The 15,529-nt window shown below is 40.3% G+C and overlaps 1 protein-coding gene across 1 annotated transcript in view; it reads right to left on the bottom strand.

Moving 5' to 3' along the window:
- Nucleotides 1–13,988, bottom strand: part of LOC144496112 (sodium/potassium-transporting ATPase subunit beta-1-interacting protein 3-like) — a 417,958-nt gene extending 403,970 nt beyond the window's left edge. The window contains exon 1 of the mRNA XM_078217085.1: nucleotides 13,867–13,988. Within this exon, the coding sequence (XP_078073211.1) occupies nucleotides 13,867–13,920 (54 nt within the window). The 5' untranslated portion in view covers nucleotides 13,921–13,988. The remainder of the gene's footprint in view (nucleotides 1–13,866) is intronic.
- Nucleotides 13,989–15,529: the final 1,541 nt, after the last annotated feature.

The following is a 15,529-nucleotide window of genomic DNA, read 5'->3' as shown; positions in this document are numbered from 1 at the left end:
GATGAAGGTGCAGCGCTCCGAAAGCTAGTGGCTTTTGCTACCAAATAAACCTGTTGGACTTTAACCTGGTGTTGTGAGACTTCTTACTGTGTTTACCCCAGTCCAACGCAGGCATCTCCACATCATTCCTACAAGGGCAGCAGATGGAGGGAACACCACCACCTGCAATTTCCCCTCCAAGTTACACACCACTCATGTGTTGCAACTAAATCATTGTTCCTTCACTGTCCTTGAATCAAAATTCGTGAACTCCCTTCCTAAGATAACTGTGGGCTTGCCTGCATGATATGGGCTGCAGTGGTTCAAGAAGGTGGCTCACCATCATCTTCTCATTGAAATTAAGGATGGGCAACAAATGCTGGTCTTACCATTGATGCCCATGTCCCAGGAAAGAATATAAAAACATTCAGGTACAATACATTGACTGGAATAGTCAGGCCTGCATTGCTTACCATGGTGGGATGGTTTTCTCTGTGTGCAACAAAAGGATTCATGTGGTTATGAAAAATAGTATAAGGCATACATATAGCAGAAATTCTCTCTGATATTGCATGGTACCAGGAAGTTTTACAAGAGGGACATACATAAACATATGGGACAAAGATACAAACTAAGAAAATTGAAATGAAAAATAACAGACTTTAAGAATTGTTTAGAACTTATATTAGTTTCTACTGGTGCTTCTTCAAGGAAATCAAATACAAACTTTAATCTAATTTTAATTAAGAATGTTACCCATAGAATCCTTACAGTGCAGAAGAAGGCCATTCAGCCCATTGAGCATGCACCAAACAACAATCCCACCCAGGCCCTGTCCCCGTAACCCCAGATATTTACCCTGCTATTCCCCTGAAGCTAAGGGGCAATTTAGCATGGCCAATCAACCTAACCCGCACATCTTTGGACTGTGGGAGGAAACCAGAGCACCCGGAGGAAACCCACGCAGACACAGGGAGAATGTGCAAACTCCACATCGTCACCCGAGGCCAGAATTGAACCCGAGTAACTAGCGTTATGAGGCAACAGTGTTAACTACGGTGCCACCGTACCACCCATTTTTTAAAAGATGTGCACATAAAGCTCATCTTTCATGGCCTCAGAATATCATTAAATCATAGAATCCCTATGGAAGGAGGTCATATTCTTCTTCTCTCCTGAAGGCATTAAGTTAGGCTGGGATGCAGTTCTACGTTTCTATTTAAACTGTCATTCTTTCGATGTGAATGTGATCAGCAATCATCAGCAAACTCTCAGCTGTGGAACTGGGATACAAACTGGGATTCGAGAGTAAAGTCCAGTCTTGTGTTCACACATGTCCACCAGGGGTCACTGACTAGTGATCATGAGTAAAAACCCCGGATAATTTTGTCCTTCAAAACTGTATTCAATTACAATCCCAACAAAGGCAAGTTGATTCAACACAGATTAGAGGCTGAATCTGGGAGCTTCCTGATCAACATAGCTCAGTAACACAAAGACAGCGCATGTCCCAAATGGCGGCAGGGGGGCGGGGGGGGGGGGGGGGGGGGGACGACAAACATTTTAAGGTTAACATCAAAGTTGTAGCGTATATGGTGCATCTTGTTTACACACTAATTTCTGTTTTCTGCAGTTTTTGGGGCTTAATTAGTCATCAGATCAAACATATATTCCCATTGTGTAGAAAATAGCTTTGCTTTTTTTTTATTTATGCTAAGCTTTATTTCTGTAAACTGTATATATAGTGCTAATTACTGGAATGAAAAGATTAGGGTTTTTAAATGCTTTATACAAGGAAAAAGAAAAAAAAAACCTCATGCTTCTACAAATGGAAATGGAAAGCATATTTTCTTGTGATGATGATTCTACTAGCATTTATCCAGTACAAAGACACTTCTTTTACATTCAAACTTCTGGGACACTCTAAGCACAGAGAGGATTGGTTTAGTCAGCTGGCACAATAAGGTCTCTGCATTCAAATGTCTCCAATCTGCATCTGAGTGCTTGGGTTGCAAGAAGGTTTATCGTACAATGACAAAGGAGATAAGCCTGGCTTTCCAAACACCATTAATATAAATGCAGATTCTTCTCTTCACAAATGAAGTGTACGTTTTATAATATTATAAATGCTGCCTAACTAACTATACATACATGCTGTTCATATCATTATAATACAACCTGAGCCTCACATCTTACAAGCACTTTCAGCTTACACTTGATCCACTAAGTGAAAGAAAGACCCTTCCCTTGAGAAAATCCCCATCTGGACAATATGAACCATGACGCTTTAAAGCTAAAGGGTACCAGCTTAGCAGACTCCCTTGTTTAATTCTTTCTTCATATTAGCTGCTTTCGATTATGCTTGTCTTTCGAGGGATTGAATAATTCCAGAGGCAGATTTTCAGCCTCTGAAAGGCAAAGGCCAAAAAAGGGCACCACTTACACTCAAAATGTTCATCATTTTGGAATAATCACTTTCTATCACCCGTGGACTTCATTCAAATTTACCAGCTGTTAGGGAGGGGAGGTAACTTTTGTTTACACTGGTTTTTACCAGTACTGTACTCCACTGCCTTGACACTGCAGAAAAGCATGAACTAGACTGAACGAAGAAGGTCTATACTCCAGCCTTTATTTGGAACTAAAATTAAGATCTTTATTTTTCTTAGTAACACAATTTTTATCTGTTTTATGCAATCATTTTTTTTGTCATTGAATGTTTGTCAATGAAACAAGTATTTTCTTCAGCTATTAGAGTGTTTGATATCTTTACTGTAAACTTTCAACAAGTGGGATAAATTTCAATATTTTGCTATGATATATTAACATTTTTTTCATAGGGCTAGTGCTTAACAGAAAAGGGTAACAATAGACTTCAAGGTAATCAAATTGCAAGCACTTCTTGTAGTTGCAATAATGTAACCTTCCACATGAACATTTGAGATGTCTTCCAAGAATTCCGACTCCACAATGAACAGGGACGTCGACTTCCACACTTCTCAGCCCTTCCCTTTCCTCCCAGACCATGATAAGTTTCCCTTTGTCATCACCCTCCATCCCACCAGCCTTTGTTAACAATAGATCATTTTCAAGCATCTCTGCCTCCTCCAACGTGATGCCACCACCAAACACCACCCTCCGCCCTCCCCCTTCAAGCATTTTGAAGGATCATTTCCTCCCTGATATTCTGTTCCATTCCTCAGTCACCCGCAACACCGCATCCCCTTCCCACCACACTTTTCTGAGTAAACACAGGAGATGTATCACCTGCCCTACTACTTCGTCTCTCCTCACTATCAAGGCCTCAACTCCACCTTCCAAGTGAAGCAATGATTTATGTATACTTTTTTCAATTTAGTATACTGTATTCTCTGCTCAGAATGTGGCCTTTGCTACAATGGGGAGCCCAAACACAGATTGGGTGATCACATTTTGGAACAACTCTGTTCAATCCACAAGCATGAACCCAAGCTAGTGGTGGCCTGTTATTTTAATTCTCCGCATTGCTCTTACACTGGTATCTGGGTCCTCAGCCTGCTGTACTGCTCCAGTGAAATCCAACAGAAGCTTGAGGAACAGCACCTTATTTTTCAATGAGGCACGTCACAGCCTTCTGGACTCAATATTGATTTCAGCAACTTCAAACCATAAATTCTGTCCCCCATTTTGTTTTATTTCTCTGTGCATGTTTTGGTTTTTCTCTTATTTTTGCTTTCAGACTGCAGTACACTAGCTCTAAGCACATCTCCGTTAGTTTGTTTCCTTTCTTACCCCGTCATCATTCTTTTTAACCCTGTAAGACTCAGGCTGGGATTTTCCGGCCCCCTCACAGAGGCTTTCCAGCGACAGAGGCGGCTCACCATTAGCCATCGGTGGAATCTTCCAGTCCAGCTGAAGCCAATGGCCATTTGAGTTGCTAGCCGGCTGCACTGCCGGGGAACTCTCAGCAGGACCGCAAAATCCCACCAGCAGGAATGGCCAGAAAATCCCGACCTCAATCTTCCGTCATTCTATCATGCCTGTCTTCCACCCAATCACAGATCTCTTTTGCCCTTGTCCCATTTGTCCCTTGCTCAAAACTAACTTTTCCCACTTCTGATGAAAGGTCATTGACCTTAAATATTAACTCTGTTTCTCTCTCCACAGCTGCTGTCTGACCCACTGAGTATTTCCAGCATTTTCAGTTTATGGCAGGCTTTTTAAAAATGCTCGCAGGATGTTAAAAATGGGTCACCGGGTAAATTCTCACTGCCCTAGAAACTGATCCTATTCAAAAAAGCATGGGACATTCTATGATCTTGTTTTTAAAAAATGGGATTTGCTGTGAACCTGTTTAAAAAAGAATGTGGGCTGTTTTGTTTATAGCACTCATTTTGTAGAAAGCGGTATGACAATGAGAACCTCTCAGGCAATGACATAGCCAGCATGAGGACTTTTGGAAAAGCTTAGCACTGCCTGATACAATTCAAGTTATGTGTTCTTTATGAAATGAAAAGTTCAGAATTAGGAGAGCGGCGTATTTTTTAAATGTATGGTAAATCCTCTTTAGATTGCGACTAAAGCAGCAGTCCCGCATCTTGCCTGGTCAGTGGACTCTGCCTGAGTCTCGAATTTCCTGCTGTGAAGGCAGGCTGTAAGTTCAGAGTTTGACAAGTACAGTCACTATCTCACAATCCAGCTCATTATATTTCCTGTGTGCATAAAAATATTTTGCTGTTGAATCAATTTTAAGTTAGGGCTGTATGTGAGAAAGGATAATCGATACATTAACCACAAATTTCATTGGATGCAGCAAAATGTAGTTATTGATGTGACATATCCCACCTACCTGGGAGGTCTATTGATGGGATGGTAACAGATAGAGATAATTGGCGACTACCCTATTACGTTTCTACCTAAAAGCAGCATGTTGATCTGGTGAGCTCTGTATTTCAAAGGTGCATCTTAAACGAGGGATCTGTCTCAGACAAACAGCAGTCAATTTTCTGTGGATGGGTGATGCACAGTAAATGAGTGTACTGTCTGATTTTGGCAGAGCGACATTGTGGCACAGTGGTTAGCACTGTTGCCTCATTGCACCAGGGACCTGCATTCAATCCTGGTTTTGGGTGACTGTGCAGATTGTGCGTATTCTCCCCATGTCTGCGTGCGTTTCCTTAGGGTGCTCCGTTTTCCTCCCAAAGATTTGCGGGTCAGGTTGATTGGCCATTCTAAATTGCCCCTTAGTGTCCCAAGACATATAAATTAGGGGGATTAGCGGGGTGAATAAGTATGGTTATGGAAACCTGGGTAAGAGTTGGTGGAAATTTGATGGGCCGAGTGGCTTCCTTCTGCATTATAGGGATTCTATGATTTTGGACATTTATTTTGAATCTATATGTTGACGAGAGGAGATGGCAAAATACTGAGACCGATTTCTTTTGTGCTGGAATATGGCTCAAATAAATTGGAAAATGGATCTGAAACTGACCCCTGACATTTAATATAATGTTAGTATAAAGTGGAAAGATCTTATTTCAATCCACGTCCCACGTGATGTGGGTTGCGAAGGACGACCATTTGGTAAAAGTGGGTCGCCAGAAAAATAGTTTGAAAAACACTGGTTTATGGGACTGTTAGTTACTTCACTTGAATCAACTGAGGTTAAAGAAACAGGGGATCAAAATATTAGTATTGTAAATACATGGTAGAAAGCATTTGGAACTTCTAAACCTCTAGGAATTTTGATATTGCAAAATTTTAATTTCCTTGAACTGTTAGGTTCCACATTACTTAGCACTAACAATCCTATATCACTAATATGTCAGAATAATTTGAATGCAGCATGGCACTTTTTACTGGATCAATATGAAAATTGGTAAATGCATTGTCAATGTAGGTTGATCTGCAGATTGGGATGGTCTCAAGTTTGATCCTTAGTTTACAGTGAGTACACATATCTCAGCCCACGCAAAGGAAATATGAAGATAAATTTGCATTTATATTGCACCTTTCTCAACCTCGGGATATTCCAAAGAGCTTTCCAGCCAATTAAGTACTTTTTGAAGCGTAGGCATTCTTACAATGTAAGGACACATGGCAATGTATTTGCACACAGCAAAGTCCCACAAATAATGATCAAATAATCTGTTTTTTAGTGATGTTGACTGAAAGATAAATATTGATCAGGACATGGGGATCAACTCTCCTGCTTTTCTTTGAATTAGTAGGGCGAGATCTTTTACATTCACCTGAAATGGCACTCTTAATGCTACACATGATCTTGCTGCCCTGAAGAAAAATTGAAAGAACCTGCTCTTGATTATTATCCAGTGACTCCTGCTGGAACGTACATGCATGGCATTAGGTAAGGACAAAATTGGCTTTGGTTATGATGGCCCATGGCCAATTAATCTATGGATATCCATATCCAAGTTCACACATAAATGAATGAACAAAGTACTGGACAATAGTCAACACATGTGGAACACTTACTTCTGAGTAATTATTGACTTTAAAAGAAGGGAAATAAATGGAGAAAATTATATATAAATTGTATCTAGTGGGACTTCTATTTATTAAGACTTAGATACATCACTGAATATTTAATTTCAATTGCACATTACTGACTCACCGATTACACAGACTCCCATTCACACTCCATACTCAAATGTCCATTGTGTAGAAAAGTTGTGACACATATTAACTGTCAGCCAAAGCGTTTACACACCAAAGACACATTGTTCAAATATCAGAGTGTCCTAATCAACAACAGCAGTACCATCAGCCAGTGACTTTCTTTCTTTGCCCCATTACCAGAAAATATTGTTGCATCAATCACAATCAGAATGGAAGATTTTTTGTAGGGAAATTCTGTACACTGATTATTGAGCTAACTTGCTGGAACAATTTGCATTAATTTTAAATAATGCCAGGAAAATGGAAAAATATACTTCATAATATAATCATAATCCATGAGAATATTAGCATTTTGATCCACTGTGTTCAAAAACTAATTGGGGGATCCTTAACACAGCTAAGGCACTCACAAGCAACAACTTCACAATGCACTACAAACCTATTATCAAGCAATTATAAGCATTCTTACGCTAATTCACTTAATTTCCATCCTCAAGAAATTACACAGAAATAAAAATTCTTCACATCACATTCGATGTTTTCCAAAGAAAGATCTCCACCTGCTTTCAATTTTGAAGTACTGTACACATAAATATTGCATGAACTGAACACTGGACAGATTTTTATGACATTTCCAGGTAGCTCACATCCCATCAGGATGAGATATAAAATTTGTCATATTAATTACCAGAACCCACAAAAAGAATGAGGTGTCAGTACTATAAATCTCTATTCATACTAAGATCCAACAGGGATGATGGACTCTGGCTGAACTCTTTCAGGAACAGAAACTAGCAGTCTTCTTGAAGAGTGACCTATGGTCCTTCAGTTTAACTTTCATTTTCTCAATACACCAGTACATCAGTGCATCAGTCCATTAATATGTTAATGGCTTATAATATCAGTTGAAAAGTGTTATTCTTAGACCGACAGCGCACTATCTTTCTCCCTCTCACAGCACCTGTAAGTTTGACAGTACTTTTAAATTCTAGCCCTGAAGGAATTTCACAACCTCACTCTAATGCCTTAATGAACTCCCTTCTGGTGCATAAGTAAAAATAGAGAATGCTGAAAATATTAAGCAAATCAGGCAATATCTGTGGAGAGAGAAATATTAATATTTCAGGTTGATGACATTTTGTCCAAATTCTCTTTTTAATGGGACACACTTGTGATGAGTAACTAATCATTAGGCTCAGCTGCCTAAGTCTCTTCCAGCCCCACTATCCTCCTTGCCTGCTGTCAGCCCATCTCACCGGAACTTTGCCCTGATCAATGTGTACTTTCTCCCTAATTCCACCCCAGCACTCACAGGAATCATTCTTTCCTATGAGGCCAACCTTCTATTTCCTGATCTCTTTCCAACTTAGTTCCTCAACTAAGCTTAGTTCCACTGCCTTTGTTTGGCCCAATTCTCAGCAGTTTCATCAATTGTGTCCAGTTCTCAATTCCTGCTATGTTTCTTTATATTGGAGCAGTGATTTCATTTCAAAAGTACTTTATTGACTATAAAATACTCTAAATGGCCTGAGGACAAGAAAGGCATTAAACTGTGAATCCAAGAGACTGTGCTTAACTCACCAAATATAATTCCTTGAAGAGATAAACAAAAAAGAGTAGACAAGAGTACTGTGGATATCATATACTTGAATTTTCAATAGAACTTCAATAAGGTATGTTGTAATTTCATGACAATGGTTAGGGCATATGGAATCAGGGGAAAACAGCTGAACAAATAGTAAGTTGGCTAAAAATGTATACAGAGCAGAGTAGGGGATAAAAGATACTCATAAGAACCAGTACTGGGATTGTGATTCATAATTGACATTAATTATACAAATTTGTGTATCAATAACACTAGCAAATATCTGGAGTTAAGAATCTACTGATGACCATGAAACTATCGTTGATTGTCAGAAAAACCCATCTGGTTCACTAATACCCTTTAGAGAAGGAAATCTGCCATCCTTACTTGGTCTGGCCTACTTGTGACTGTGGAGCCACAGCAATGTGGCTGACTCTCAACTGCCCTTAGGCAATTAGGGATGGGCAATAAATGCTGACCAGCCAGTGACGCCCATGTCCCACGAATGAATAAAAAAAACATTTGCTGATGATACCAAACTTGGGGAGGGAGGAGTGGGGATGCATGGTGGCAGATATTGCTTACAATGAAGAAGAATGCTACATAATACAAAAATGTAAAAGAAAGACTTGCATTTATATAGCATCTTATAATGACCATTGGATATCTCAAACACAATGAATTACTTTTAAAGTGCACTCACTATTGTAATGTGGGAAACACAGCAAGCTTCTACAAACAGCAATGTGATAATCTGCTTTTTTGTGATGTCGATTGAGGGATAAATATTGGGTTGAGGGAGACGAGGTATAATTTCTATTCTCCTCACCATATCACTTGTAGGATCTTTTACACCTACCTGAGAAAGGAAAGAGGGTCTCAGCTTAATGTTTCGACTGGGAGGCAGCACCTCTGACAATGTAAAATTTCCGTGGTACTACACTGGAATGTCAGCCTAGTTTATTGCATTTAAGTCTTGGAGTAGGAATTAAACTGAAAACTTCTGACTCAAAGGTGAGAATGTTTTCAAATGAGCCACACCTAACACACAAGAAAGATGAGAAAACATGCAGACAGGACAACTAAGTGGCAAATGAACGTCAATATAGATAAATGTGAGGTGATGCACTTCAGTAGGGAAAATACAAATGTCACCTACACCCAAGAAAATAAACTGAATGGGCTAGAAGAGCAAAGGAATCTAGGGAAACAGGTGAGCAAAATATTTAAATCAGCAACTCAAGTTAGCAATGCAATTAAATATTAACAAAGCACAGATTTATTCTAGGGGTATAGACTTCAGAAGTAATGAAATTATGTTAAACTTGTAGAGGATCTCGGTCAGGTTGTACTTACAATACTGTGCACACTTCTGGTCTCCATGTTGTGAAAAAAGCACATACGTTAACTCAGGAAAGTGCAACAAGGCTGGTATCAGAATTGAGGGTAAAATAATCAGGAAGGATTGAAGCTGTCGGGCGGTGGGGGGGGTGGGGCGGTGCATTGGGGGCACTTTTTATTTAGAATAGGAAGGCTTAGAAATGATTTGACGGCGATCTTTTAAATTATGAATGAGTTGGATAGATTATATGCAGAGAGAATGTTTCTACTTGTGGGAGAATACAAAACAGGGGATCGCTAATTCAAATTAGTTACTAATAAATCCAATGGGAAATAAGGAGAAATTTCTTTACTCAAGAGAGTTGTTAGAAAGTGGACTTGCTACTACAAGATGTGGTTCAAGAAAATAGTTTAAATGCTTTCAAAAAGAACCAGATGAGTAAATGAGAGAAAATAGGTAGAAAGATTTGATGCACGGTTGAGATGTATAGATAGAATGGGAGAAGATTCATATGCAGAATAAACATCTGCATAGCTCGTTGAGGTGAATGGGCTGTTTCCATGCTGTATATTCTATGTAAATTCTTCCTTTAAGAATGTTTCATACTTCCTAATCTTACAATTTTCTGATAATAATTATCAGGAAATAGTCCAGAGTTGGACTAAAGCCATGTGACTGGATACCATTTCAGTCACTGTTCTCTGCACCTTTTCAAGTACCTTGATATTCCCCAAAAAGTATAAAAATCAAAACTGCCACACAATATTCCAAGTATGCAACAAATAGTACAGCAAGGGCTTTTTAGGCCACCCATCTATCCCCTTGGCCAAATCGTACAGAAAATGGAATGGAAAAATACGATAAAAAGCTTATTTCAATCTTGCTTTGTGACCAATATTTTCTTGCTCATGTGTCCCAGATGAGGCTGATCAAGCTAATTCTATTTGTTATTGGAATGCATCTCAGAATAAAGTTATTATCAAGGTAGTTTAATTCAAATCAATATATGGAAATATACTATCCAATCTACAATCAATTCAGTTTGTTTGTTTCAAAAGCTACATTAACCCTAATCAGGCCTCCTTATATCTTAAATTTTAATTCTGTTGATTTATTAGAATTTGTGGATGATGTTCTGCTCTAGAGCTCCATCCACTTGAAACTGAGTTAAAACTCCATTTGCTTGGAACCAATCACATCGTTATTTCTTCCCCAGTTCTGATTAACATTTATGATTAACATTTCAGTCCATCTGAAATGTTAACTCCATATGTCACTCCACATATGCTGCTGGACTTAGGATCCTTACAGTGCAGAAGGAGGCCATTTGGCCCATCGAGTCTGCACTGACTCTCCAACAGAGCATTTTACCCAGGCCCACCCCCATCCTATCCTCATAACCCCACACATTTATCCCACTAATCCTACACATTTTTGGATACTAGGAGGCAATTTAGCATGGCCAATCCACCTAACCTGCACATCTTTGGAGTGTGGAAGGAAACTGGAGCACCCAAAGGAAACTCATGCAGACATGGGAAGAACGTGCAAACTCCACACAGACAGTGACCAAAGGCCGGAATCAAACCCAGATCCCTGCCGCTGTGACACAACAGTGCTAACCATTGTGCCACCATGCCGCCCTGCAGACCTGCTGAGTACTTCAAGCATTGTCTGTTCTTATCTCAGGTTTCCAGCATCCTCTCTACTTTTCTTCAGAAACTCCACCAACTTATTTCATGTAAGACCCTTATAACCAGCACAAAGAGGAGACAACTTAATTTTCTTTCCAAATCTGAAAATGAAAATACCTATTATGCCTTCCAGTCCCTTATCCTCGTTCTGTGTGACATCTACCTTTTTTTATATCTTTTGCCAAGACACTTCCCCAATGGTGACAGTAGGGTTCACAGCGAAAGGAAACCACAGAAATATTGAAGCAAAAGTCAAATTAAAATTAGGGTTATTTCATTTAAAGTAGAATGGTGATGGCAAAATCCCTCTTGAAAGAAATAACAAAACAAGATGTTTCACTTGTATTATAATTCAGTCGGTTATGATAAAGTACCTGAAATAAACCTAATCAGTTCTCCTGTATTCAAATCACCAAATCTTTTCCAGTTTTCCATTAGTCACTAATAAACAGCCCACACATGCAATGGGTTTGGTGTGGTAATGAAGGTAGGCATAAATCTCCTGTGATTAGATTTCAATCACAAATTAAAAGGAACCCCTTCATCTGAAAGCTCCCTGTCATTCAAACATCCATACAACTATTCCTGACAGTGAAAATAAAAACTTCAAAAATTACAATGGTTACAAAGTTCTTCTGAGATGTGGAGGAAAAATTATGAGCAAGAGTTCCTGTTGGTGATTACAATTCGTGATTCCCTGTTGGAAATTATGTGTGAAGACATCAGGTGAGGACAGAATGGGCTCAGATATGATCTTCCCCATGATGGGTAGATGCCACATGTAAAGAACGGTCACTTGAGTGAAGTATGGGTTAACTGTTGGCATCTACAGGCCCTTTATCCCAGCACGAGTCTACAACTTCAGGAGATCTGGGAAGGAATTGCAGGGGGTGGATGAAACGAGAAAAAAAAGATAAGTTTTTAGCCGGTTTTGAAAATGGATGATGCTATAGAGCTGATTTTTCATATTTTGACAAGTGGCCTGGGTTGAGGAAGGTCGGTCTTCGAATCTTGTATACCATATCAATAATGCAAACCTATCCTATAATTGCAGATATTAATAATGTTGTTGCTGAGTTTATTCCTCTATTGAACTGCATGCTTAGTCATTGTGCCATTGTGCTAGGAAGCTATTAGAATCAATTAATAATCTGGGCCTGAGGCAGTTTGGTCTAGAAACGGTTCACTTCTCAACTCATAAGATCCTAATATATTCACTAGAAGCCTGTGTCACAGAGATAACCGCACAAAAAAAGGAACAGGATTCTAGCCTTGGATCCTAGCTCCAAGGTAAGCAATTTCGAATGTAAATATATATCATCTGAGCGTCAGGTTACTATAGACCAAACGCTAAAAAAAATCATTATGCACTTTTGCTCTGAACATCCCAGGTGCAAAATACATTAGCAGGGCTATACAGCACCTGCTTTCTGAGCTCACACCAGCAGGCTTTCCACAAGCAATCACTGCCTTTGTCACTTGCATTATCCATCCAGTTCTGTTTCATTTTATTCACCAATAGCCAGATGCTTCCTCCTTTAAAAAAAACAATCAATACCATGGCAAGCGTCCTCCATCCAACACATTATTCAGCCAGCAATCATTCTATTCTCATTCTTAGTTTCCCAAAATGTGTCCTTTCTGCACAGCAGAGACATTTGCTGGCATACAATGTTGCTGGGCGCATTTAGTGCTACAAGCTCCGAAAATTAGCAAGCACGAACAAAAAAATGTTCTTCCAATTCACACTGCAGCTTTATACACGCATACACAAAAGAAATAACCCAATTTCTGCAATAAATCAGACGCTGAAAAGATGATGTTATTTCAGGCTGCATCTGCCTTCTTTTAATGATTGTATACACCGAGTGAGATTGTCTGGAGCTCAGGATGTGTGGTGATTGCTGGTTCCAATATTAGGTCCCCCACCCCCCCGACCAGTTTTGTGCCTCTCGGTCGATCGGTCGCCTTATGGCAGAAACGAGCCCAAGCTGTGAAATGAATAGCTCCCTATCTATATTTGCCTCCATGATGTTGATGTGGGGTTTGAGGACAGCACTTCCCCGGTCACTGCCGGTCACTGTACATTGGTGGGGTTAAGTAATGTCAGAAAGGAAATTACAAGTGCCACCCGGTATTAATCCAGAAAGAAACAATAGTTTACCCCGCAGTAAGAGCCGACACAAACGGAACTGTCAGCACCCAGTTCAAATGCAAAAGACCCAGAGAAAACAAGCGGGATTCTGCTGCCAGCTTCACACATCACACAGACAACAACCAAACAGACTGCCACTAAACACAACAAAGAGATGGTGGGATAGAGAGAAGAATCCCCGGGAAAAGTATAAGAAGCGTTAGGTTTCGACACAGATATATCGGTGCCCTGTCATTTACGTTTAATGTTGATGTATTCAAGTCAGAATTGAACTCATCATCACATATCGGATTTCATCAGATATATTACCCAAGTGGACCAGCCGTGGACTCAATGGCACTGGTGCAGATTTAAACAATCATTTGTGTTAGTTTTTTTTTACCGCTAATACATCTAAAATACTTCCATCCCTTCAGCACCAAACGTCCCGAGATCGCTCCTTAACCCTGATGCCACACTAAGCAAGTACAATGGATCGGGCTGTTGTACTCACCAGCTGTAAAGTACAGAGGAATATTAAAGTACATCGACCTGTGCAGCAACCCATTCCAGCCACAGAACAAGTCTTGGAGGAGGAATGTGATGGGGAGGGGAGGGGCTGGGGGGTCCCTACACCAGCTGAATGGAAACCAGCGAGTCTGCTCAACAGAATAAAGAGGCTGCTGTAAGCTGACACTCCATACACACGGCACAAATGATGGAGAATCGATGCAGGGAAGGCAGTTACAATCCCACAGCGCTGGCAACGGGATGGCTACAAAGTCTCTCTGTCTGTCTGCTCGGATCCCCTCTCGCTGAGCGATTGCGAAGCTCGGATCCGAGTCGCTGGCTTGGAGAAGCTCCGGTGTGGATTGGGGAGATGGGATGGCCAGGGTTAATGGGCTGGCTCAAAGAAACTTCACTTGAGTTGCTGGGGTTTTTCTGAAACGCGACTCGTCAGGGCGTTCTGGGCGGGGCAGCTCCTCCCCAAATCTGCTCAGAGAGGAGTTAGTGGAAGCTGCAGAGGGGCAAACTCCGGCACTGAGTGCGGAAAGGAAGGCGGAGAGACTGCGAGGGATAAAGCAGCAAAGAACTGGGGACCCCGGGGAGAACTTGTGAAAGGACTGGGTGGAGGGTAACAACTGGATATTATACAGTCATGGCCGAGTTTGGACAATCATGATTAACACTGATAAATTGACAGGCTCAGCTATTGAAGTGACAATTGGTTCAGAGATGTGAATACAGTATAGCGCTAGGGAAGTTTTATAATCCGGAGGGGGTGTGTGTAGTAGATAATACGTGATCGGATAAACAGTTGGTCTTAGCGATAATACTTTGTCAATGTAAATCTAGGGACGTGAGCCAGTACCGGAGCTCCCTTGCTGTTTCCTCTGACTCCATCCGCAAGCTGCAATAATCAAAAATCCCATCGATTTGCTCAACCTTTTGCGTTTAGAGCCTTAAGAATTATTACAGGAAACAGTGCAGCAGATTTGGGGAAGTTCTGGTACAATGCTTCAGTGAGTAACTGTATAAGGAGAGTTCTTCCTGTTTGGAAGCACTGCTATTCCGCATCCTTGTCAAATGTATTGATGAGAACAGAAACATTGTAAATTAAGACATGTTAGTACTGGCTCATATTGTCCGCACAATTCTCAAACCATGAAATTGTCAACAAACGGAAACGAGATCGAAGTCAGACCACCCAAATAATGCCAAAGAAACACCACCGAATTAGCTCTTCAACACATCGCTTAATACTTAGCATCCTTATTCCGAAATACAATCTCTGCCATTGGCCCGTTTATTTTTACATCGACCTGAATAGGTAGATCAACCTCATTTACCACATCGCATCTGAAAGTCAGTAACTCAATAAGACAACACATTCTGAGGATTGAACTGAATATGTACTCAAGTCCTGGAATGAGATATGCACCCACAATTAACTCAAGACTGTGAGAGTTCTGGCGACTGAACTATTTTGACATTTATGGCCATCAAAAGGATGTGTAACATCGGTGAAAATTAAGATGCAGTATTTTTCGACAAGATCATTACAGAAATTGTTTTGGATACATTAAATTTTCCTGTGCTTAATGAATAAGGTTGCCTCCCTCAGAGTGTAGGAGCCTAATTCTGGAACTGTGCTGCTGTCTTTTGATAGTAGCAAT

Source organism: Mustelus asterias, chromosome 7, assembly GCF_964213995.1.
Source record: "Mustelus asterias chromosome 7, sMusAst1.hap1.1, whole genome shotgun sequence".
Lineage (NCBI taxonomy): Eukaryota > Metazoa > Chordata > Chondrichthyes > Carcharhiniformes > Triakidae > Mustelus > Mustelus asterias.
This window is presented reverse-complemented; position numbering and strand designations above follow the sequence as displayed.